General features: G+C 30.6%; 1 protein-coding gene across 3 annotated transcripts in view; it reads left to right on the forward strand.

The window, feature by feature from the left end:
- LOC134714353 (transcription initiation factor TFIID subunit 2-like) overlaps nucleotides 1–8,059 on the forward strand; it is a 29,750-nt gene extending 21,691 nt beyond the window's left edge. The window contains exons 27-32 of one of the 3 annotated variants that reach the window (XM_063575600.1): nucleotides 53–152; nucleotides 832–903; nucleotides 1,282–1,512; nucleotides 2,647–2,685; nucleotides 6,749–6,851; nucleotides 7,268–8,059. In XM_063575600.1, coding sequence (XP_063431670.1) covers nucleotides 53–152; nucleotides 832–903; nucleotides 1,282–1,512; nucleotides 2,647–2,685; nucleotides 6,749–6,851; nucleotides 7,268–7,581 — 859 coding nt within the window. In that variant the 3' untranslated portion in view covers nucleotides 7,582–8,059. Of the gene's footprint in view, nucleotides 1–52; nucleotides 153–831; nucleotides 904–1,281; nucleotides 1,513–2,646; nucleotides 2,686–4,602; nucleotides 4,723–6,748; nucleotides 6,852–7,267 lie in introns of all 3 variants that reach the window. The other 2 variants (XM_063575596.1, XM_063575608.1) reach the window with 2 other exon arrangements.
- The last annotated feature ends 1,915 nt before the right edge of the window (nucleotides 8,060–9,974 follow it).

The following is a 9,974-nucleotide window of genomic DNA, read 5'->3' on the forward strand; positions in this document are numbered from 1 at the left end:
GGTATAAAATTGTCAACGATTTCAATAGAACTAAAATTTCTTTTTTTTTCAGTTCCACTTTGTCACATGACAGTAGACTAAGATGTGATGTTGCTGACCTATATTTCACATTGTATGGTAGAACTAGGCCAACTTGTCTTGTTATTCCAGATGTAAGAATTTCTATGTTTTATGAAAAAAGTTTACAAAAGAATCCTGAATGAATTTTAACTATTTTCAGTCTCGATTTTCCATTTTGTTTCTGTAGAATTTAATGAAAACAGTTTTAACACACCAGATAATTTGCCATCTGGAATTATCTGAAGTATATAACAGGTTGTATGTACGAGAAATGACAACACAGAGATAATACAGTATCTAGTTTATTCTGACATAATATGGATAAAAAAAGGTTGTGTAATGTTCATATTTTAAATATCACTTCCTTGCATGTTCCAGAAGCTATCAAACATGCACGATTAAAATGTATTTAAATCAGAGTTTATTGAAAAGCCCTGAAGCAACCAGTACATTGTCACTAGGACTAAACCATTATTATGTACCCTGTATTACTGCTTACACTATGATCCGTTTCTAAATATATATTACCCGTACATTGTCACTAGGACGTAACTATTGATTATGTATCCTGTATTACTGCATATAAAAAAGAAGATGTGGTATGATTGTCAATTAGACAACTATCCTCAAAAGACCAAAATGACACAAACATTAACAACTATAGGTCACCGTATGGCCTTCAACAATGAGCAAAGCCCACACCGCATAGTAAGCTATAAAAGGTATACACTTTGATCCGTTTCTAAAGATATCTATTAACTTTAATTACAGAACCTTGTTGTATTAAACCTTAAAGACAAGAAGACAAGAATGAATCCTGCCATCGTTCCTGAAGAACTCGAGGTTTGTTTACATCTTTGTCCGATATGGTTTTAAATAATACAGCTTAAAAAATAAGACAATTGTTATAATTGAATATATAGTTGAGAATTTAGATAACAATTGCTTTTACAATTTGTATTTCTTTAAGGAAAACAGGTTGTCTGCTGCCATTATAGCATTGTGTATAAATTGTAGGTAGCAAAAAACTGATACAAAAGTATAGTTATGATTTGATGTTGTCCATCTTGTTTTTTTAGGGGGGTTACTCAGACTTTTTACATAAACAGTTAAACTTTTCATTTTTTACCTTGAACTTACCATGGGTTATGATTTTGCACAGAAAAACAATGATCAGCTAATTTCAAAATGTACAAGCATGTGACAATATGTTCATTTCAGGACATGTTTGAAAGTGACGATGATGATGATATGAATTTGAACTCCAGTATGAATGCCGCTGAATCTGATGACAAAGAAATCAATGTTATGGATGTGTCACCGCTAAAAGATGACGTCAGTCTGAAACGTAAAAGTGACATGGCATTTGATTTAATGATGTCAGATCATAGTATGGTGACATCATTAACGCACAATGAAGACAGTAACTCAGAATTTAAGTTCAAACTGAAGGTAAGGTCAAAAGAAGATTTGATGGTGGGAAATACCCTACACAATATTTTACCAATTAAATGAATATTTACAAAATTTGTTTGATTTTTGTCGAGCCTTCGACTTTAGTCGAAAAAGCGAGACTAAGCGATCCTACATTCCGTCGTCGGCGGCGGCGGCGTCCACAAATATTCACTCTGTGGTTAAAGTTTTTGAAATTTTAATAACTTTCTTAAACTATACTGAATTTCTACCAAACTTAGACAGAAGCTTGTTTATGAGCATATGATAGTATCCAGAAGTAAATTTTGTAAAAATAAAATTTCATTTTTTCCATACTTTACTTGTAAATGGACTTAGTTTTTCTGCTGGGAAACATTACATTCACTCTGTGGTTAAAGTTTTTGAAATTTTAATAACTTTCTTAAACTATTCTGGGTTTGTACCAAACATGGACAGAAGCTTGTTTATGATCATAAGATAGTATCCAGAAGTAAATTTTGTAAAAAAATAAATCCATTTTTTCCATATTTTACTTTTAAATGGACTTAGTTTTTCTGCGGGGAAACATTACATTCACTCTGTGGTTAAAGTTTTAAAAATTCTATCAACTTTCTTAAACTATTCTGGGTTTGTACCAAACTTGGACAGAGGCTTATTTATGATCATAAGACAGGTTCAGAAGTAAATTTTGAAAAAAAATTAATCCACTTTTTCCGTATTTTACTTTTAAATGGACTTAGATTTTCTTCTAGTTAACATTACATGTGCATACGTGTAAAGTCTGCAGTTAAAGTTTTTAAAGCATTTATTAGATTCATAAACTATGCTGGATTTTTACCAAACTTGGACAGAAGCTTCTTACAATCTATCAAGAGGAATATTTTTATTGATTTTTTTCCTCATTTTTGTTGAGCCTGCGATTTACAGCAAAAGTAGGCAAGACACTGGGTTCCGCGGAGCCCTTACAAATTTTTAGGATAAGTTCATCATGTATATTTTATGGGACATGGAAATATTTTGTAAATATAATATCTAAATTTTCAGTTTATGTTTTGATATTTCATTGAAAGAAATATTTTGTCCATTTTAATTTAAAATGATGTTTTTTTATTTATCATTTTTGCACCACATATGTAATCAACTCCATTACAGATAGCATATAAAAATTGTCAATTCATGAAAGTTCCAATAGTAAGTGAAATGTTTGGGTTTTTAATTTCTGTTAGTTCTGTTCACTTGATAAAAATATTATTATTGTTTTAGCTGACATTTCAGAATTTTAACAATTTTACATCCATCTTTATTTTGAATTTCTTTTCACTGTTAAAAAGGGTGTTTTTGTGTATATTGACTACTTATTGGTCATGTGCTTGTCTCCAAAGTGGGGATGTGAATAGTTAGATTCCTGACTGGGTCACACCAATTACGTTTGAAAAAGAATTATGTACATTTTTCCATATACATTGTTGCATTGTCTAAAAATATAAAATCAAAAGTCCTGTAAATATGTAGAATTCCAGGCTATAATAAAGAGGGTACCGTACAATGCTTGTTATCCTTATACTCAGCATGCACCTCCTGTTCCAAATAAAGTATTTTGGCAAAAAACAATAATTTTGAATTTAAAGTGGATGACATAAAGATTGTGAGAATTTGCATTCTATCATGACTACATATATAAAACTCTAGAAAACACAATGCCACAAACAAGGTCGTAAACGGTTTGTGACTGTTTTTCACAAATGTTTAAACTTTCAATGCATTTTGACTGCAAAATTAGCATAGTTTCAGATTTAATGTAGTTATTGTTTTTTCTCAACACAGCACAGGTATTTTAGAATTAACAGCAAGTGCTGGTTACTGAGAGTTAAATATAAACAACTTAATGGGAGAACATTTCTTCCTAATAAATTACATTGTAAGCTAGTCTAGCTAAGTGTGTTATGTTAGTATAAAGTACAGTTCAAATTGTATCCATAAAACTGTTGGAAGTATCCAATTATCATAAATAAAAATCAGGTAATGCAAAAAACACAGAATTAACTCTGTCTGATGATGTCAGTTGTCTCTCTGTTACTTATCAAAACATTCTGTTATTCTCCAATCTTGTGCCTTCTAACATATTATATTTGTATTCCCGTTTATTTTTTAAAGGGGCATTAGCTATGAGATATATGAAAAATCTAAAATAGGAATTTTTTGTGAAAATTTAATAGTAATTCACTTTAACAGCAAGTATGGTTCAATGTTGACAAAACAAGCTAAGGAACAATGGGATTAATTATTCACTTGCAATTCAACCTCATTGAATCTGTATTTATGTGAACTTCAATTTAACCCCTTAACTAGAGATGCTTAACCCATGAATCAGGTGTGATCAGTCTTTTAAAGGAAGAGAATATCCATATTGAAAGTGAAACAAAGATATATCATTTGATTGACTGATTCATTCCACCAAAAATCATTCATAAACAGGTTAAAAGGATTATTAACAGATATTGTTAATCTATAGTATGAAATGAAATAGACCTAAAAATTGCACAGTTTCACTTAATCTATTTATATCCATATTTATGTTTCTATACCTTATATGGTCATCTGAGTATTTATGAGTTTAACTTGTTATTTGATAAGATGGCGTCTAGACTAAAATACACACAAAGCAAAGATAAATTATTGAGCCCATGCTTTGTCAATTGTTTAGTCTAGACTTTAAATAATTTTGATAAATGTTTTACATTGTTATAAATCAAATAAGTTCACCTGGTCAAATTTAATGTGATTTTTTGTCATTACTTTTGTCTATACTTAATATCTGTATGTTTACTGTCCATGTTTTGATTTTTCCTCTTTTGAATCACCAGAACCCTGATATTTTACCATAATCATTTATATTTTAATCATCATATTAAACTATAATCATCATCGAACTATGAATTTGAAAGCATGGACACTAAATATTATCATTATAAAAATCATGTAATATATCATTTCTTTTGAATAGTAAATTATCTACTTAATGTATGAGGTTATTAATTTTAAGTACTGAATCTGTTCTCTCCTTTAGTAAAATGCATATTTGCATGCTGTGTTTTAAATTACTCACAGGGAACCAGTACGGAGCAAACAAGTGATACCATGGCAACAGATAAGAAAACACCTAAAACACCTGTTACTCCTTCTTCAGCAAATCTGTCTTTTGCTACGGAGCTTTCGAAGTTTGTCGGGGTACAATTTTAACTTTTATCCTTAACATTTTTTATGTAGTCTGCTGTTGCTTGTAAAGCTAGCTCTTACACCTTGTCTACTTCTTGTAATTTATTACATGTTTAATGTTTGTGATAAAAAAAATATTGTTGATGGTAAAATCTCTGGTATTACCAGCAGGAATTGAAGTTCCAACTCTTCTGCCTAAAAGAGACATTTTTGCAGCACACTTTCTTGTTATAGAATAAGATATCAGGGATATAAAGTACTGTGTAAAGGACTCATTAATTAATTTGTTTGCCTAGCTTGTATTTTTATGCCCCATTTATGGGCATTACTGGTATGTTTTCTGGTCTGTGCTTTAATTCATCTGTTGTACCGTTCATTTGTTTGTCCGTTCGTTAGTCTGTCTGTCCCTCTTCAGGTTAAAGTTTTTAATTGAGGTAGTTTTTTTATGAAGTTGAAGTCCAATCGACTTGAAACTTAGTATACTTGTTCCTTATGATATAATCTTTCTAATTTTAATGCCATATTAGAGTTCTGACCCCAATTTCACAGTCAACTGAACACAGAAAATGATAGTGCGATTGGGGCATCCGTGTGTTATGGACACATTCTTGTTTAAAAATCTAATTTGCTATGTTTTCAATGCTTATAACAGAATTTAACATTTCATGCTTTCATACTTATGATAGTAATGGTGATAAATTGATTATATATAAATTTTCCATGAAATTTTGATTACAAATCTAATTGGTAAAAATAAAATTATGTAATTAACCATAAACATAAATAATTGTTTTAGTAATGGTGAGCTTGATAGTTTGTAAGCTTGTTGATAGCTTCAGTTAAAAGTATTTGTGTTTGGTGTAGTATTTATTTGCATGCACAAGGCACCAACCATTCATCTTTTGTGTGTAGGGATAATGGCTTATAATTTGTTTATTGTTCAAGTTGAACAAAATATGTGTCATGAGAAAAAAATCCTGGACCCCTACAAAAGATGAATGGTCTGTGCCAAACCACTGAATTTTGTGTCAGTTTTGCAGCAGAAATCAGTCATAAAAAACAAAATTGTCATCCCTTGTCCTGACAAAGACTTGCATATTGTATTCAATTTATTTGTGATAAGGCATTTTTTTTTAAATTTTAACATCTGATAGCTGTTTTAGGAACTGGTAATTGTTGAAAATTACATTGGTTCAGGTAAATATTTGTCACATGAAGTAAAATACTTAAAAAAAATCAACAGATTAAGCTGACTACATTATCATATATGGTGAACAAAAAATTGTTATGGTTGTAAAATGCATTTATTTTTAGACCACTCATCAGAATCCAACAAGACTAAAGACTTTTAAGGTGGTACCCAACACTTTTACTAAAATTAATTTGGCTCTTTAATTTTCATAAAATTTTGTCAAAGTATTTACTTTAACCCTTTAACCAAAATAAATAAATTTCAAAAATTTTGAACCACCCATTTTATCAGAAAAATTACACTGGTTATATAGCAATTTAACAAACAATTATTTTGATCATTGAGAAGCTTACTATTCCCTTATAAACACCACGTAATTAAAACGTTTAGCTGATTTTACAGAGTTATCTCCCTGTAGTGTTAGGTACCACCTTAAACAGAAAATAAAATTTCCACTCCTTTTTAGTTAACTTGTAGTTTTAAAAGGTGTATCTGCACCAATCAATTGCATCAAATTTTCCTGACAAAGGTGTTGGATTTTGAGATGTTTGTTAGATGATGTCAATCAGCGTTTGTGTAAAATGAGTAATTAATCAGCTGCAGAAGTTCTATAAACTTTCCAATGTTTTATGAAACTTGTGTCCTGTTAGGATGACATGTCGTCCTGTTTATTTTCACCATGTGTATAGCATATTACAAATAAATCTCAGCCTGGTAGTCTAGTATAAAGCACACTGATATCACATTAACATGTATTTTTGTTGTTGTGTGTAATGAATTCAATTTTTATTACAGAATGTAAATGTGTGATATAAATGACTCAAGTGTTGATATTTGTGTTTGTAGGTGAAACCAGAAGAAGATATAACGGTAGCCTCCTCGTTCACCAAAGATACAGACAGATTAAGTGATGATTCTATGTCACCATCACAATCAAGTTCGGCTCCAGGTTGGTATTACAATAGTGTCTTTTTATATGCTAACCAATAGCAGAATAATTGTCAAAATGTAAATTCAGATTAAAAGAATTGTTTCCAAAATGAATGGTCATCAGAGAGATGCAAAAATCAAGCAGTTTGTTACATTGCAAAAACAACTCTTCAACTGAAAATAATTTGATTCTAAAAGATATTTCATTTTGAAACTTATATTTTTTTCCTATACAGAAAAAGTAAGTAAGTTCCAATACAGACATTTTAAGAAAGTATTTTCTCACCAGTTATGAGAACATATAGGGTATGATTAGGTTATAAAACATACATAACCAAAACACATAGGCTATTTTGGTTATTACTTGCAAAATAATTGGTATAAAACACAATAAATTTACATGATATCTGTATCAATGACTGATTTCTATTGTAGCTTCAGCTGTAACATCCCAACCCACATCATTTTCTGGATTGTTTTCATCAGTATCAATGGTGGACTCTGTTGATCATAGTAAATTACATAAAGTCAAGAAAAAGAAGAAGAAAAACAAAAAACACAAACATAAACATAGACATGAGAAGTCTGAAAGAGACACCTCTGTAGACAGGTTCAAAGACTCGGAACAAGAAAGTGTTCTGTCATTAGACAGGTTTAAAGAAGGACACAAATCATCAGAAAGTAGTACTGTCAATTCACCTTCTGTGTTTAATAACCCGCCAAGCTCTCCAGAGTTTGAAGTTATATGAAATCATGACAGAAATTGTTTTGATTGAATACTCTACCATGGCTAAAACAATCTATTGAAATCAATGAGTTATTTGAATGAAGGATGTGCAGTTGGAAGACAGAACTTGACATATTCATACTGTTAATGTGTTCACTACATGTATAAAGACAAAGCAGAATTTGATTCAAATATTGGATTTATGAATGCTAAGACATTATTGTCCATCATAATACATTCTTTGTACATGTGTTATAGTCAAAATGAAGATAGTAATAAATATGAGAAAGTAATTGTTATACATAGTTTATGGGAAGACGATTACTGTAATTAGGTTTATCTTTTATAGCATTACAGTAGGGTTGTGCTGAACTTGTTGCACTGACACTGTCAAGTCAAGATATTGTGGTCTGAAGGCTCTGAACATGCAGAAATACATTTATTTTAAGTTAAAGGCTATAAAATGTCTACTTCCAGTTAAAGAACCATGTACAGCCAAACCTGTATGGCTGTAGCAAAAAAAAATTCTAACAATTGTAATGCTTTCTGAATAAAAACTGTATCTTCTAAAATGTATCACCTGCATTACTCACAATTAGATTATTTTGAAAGCCATTGGACATTAAGCAACCACAATTAATCCATTAATGTTATATAAAGGTATTACTTCAAGTATTTCATATTTTATTTACACCTTACAATAATCCATGAACGCTGCTACAAAAACATGTACACCTTTCAATAATCCATGAACACTGCTACAAAAACATGTACACCTTACAATAATCCATGAACACTGCTACAAAAACATGTACACCTTAACATTATCAATAATCCATGAACACTGCTACAAAAACATGTACACCTTTCAATAATCCATGAACACTGCTACAAAAACATTACACCTTTCAATAATCCATAAACACTGCTACAAAAACATGTACACCTTTCAATAATCCATGAACACTACTACAAAAACATGTACACCTTTCAATAATCCATGAACACTGCTACAAAAACATGTACACCTTAACATTATCAATAATCCATCAACACTGCTACAAAACATGTACACCTTAACATTATCAATAATTCATCAACACTGCTACAAAAACATGTACACCTTAACATTATCAATAATCCATGAACACTGCTACAAAAATATGTACACCTAAACATTATCAATAATCCATCAACACTGCTACAAAAACATGTACACCTTAACATTATCAATAATCCATCAACACTGCTACACAAACTTGTACACCTTAACATTATCAATAATCCATCAACACTGCTACAAAAACATGTACACCTTAACATTATCAATAATCCATCAACACTGCTACCAAAACATGTACACCTTTCAATAATACAATACACAAAATATATCAATAATCCAGGAACACTGCTACAAAAACATATACACCTTTCAATAATCAATAATCCAGTAACACTGCTACAAAAACATGTACACCTTTCAATAATCAATAATCCAGGAACACTGCTACTAAATCCTGTACATCTTTCAATAATCAATAATCCAGGAACACTGCTACAAAAACATGTACACCTTTCAATGATCCATAATCCAGGAACACTGCTACAAAAACATGTACACCTTTCAATAATCCATAATCCAGGAACACTGCTTCAAAAACATGTACACCTTTCAATAATCAATAATGAAGGAACACTGCTACAAAAACATGTGCACCTTTCAATAAAACTATACACAAAATAAAGTGGTCCGAATGCTTCTTTATGATTAACTGGCAAAACCATGAAAACTAAACATTAACCATAATGAGTTCAAGTTCATATTTAAACTGCCTTCCATGCCCTATTCCTGAAAGTATTAGAGAAAAAGACCAAACAACAGAATCTTAAAATCTTAAAATTGTCCAATAGATCATAATGGTCAAGGTCAGATGAACTCTGAAAGTTATACATTTACACCTAACATTCATTTCATATACACCAAAAATTCAGTATCTGATAATTAGACCAAACCTTGATAACTATATATTGTCCACTTAAACCATGAAAATTAGGTCAAGGTCAGATGAAACCTGACAGTCAGATTTTAATACAGTGACCAATATTGTAAGTATGATGTATTGTGAATATCACTTGATTGGTATAAGGAGGATACATATTGTTCTTTTAAGGTGGTATGGGAGTCTAAATTAAAAATGATAGAATTTGTTCATACTTTGCCAAAACGTAGTTTCTATTGATATATGTTAAAAAAAATCATAAAATTGATAGTGCGTTTCTCAAGCTACAGATGGTGACAAAATGACACACTATGTATGGATTATACAGGAAAAATCACCATTATGTGATTAGAAGCTAAACTAAATGATAGAATTGTAAAATAAAATGTTGGTATGGGCTATGCCTACAGAAATC

Source organism: Mytilus trossulus, chromosome 1 (assembly GCF_036588685.1).
Source record: "Mytilus trossulus isolate FHL-02 chromosome 1, PNRI_Mtr1.1.1.hap1, whole genome shotgun sequence".
NCBI lineage: Eukaryota > Metazoa > Mollusca > Bivalvia > Mytilida > Mytilidae > Mytilus > Mytilus trossulus.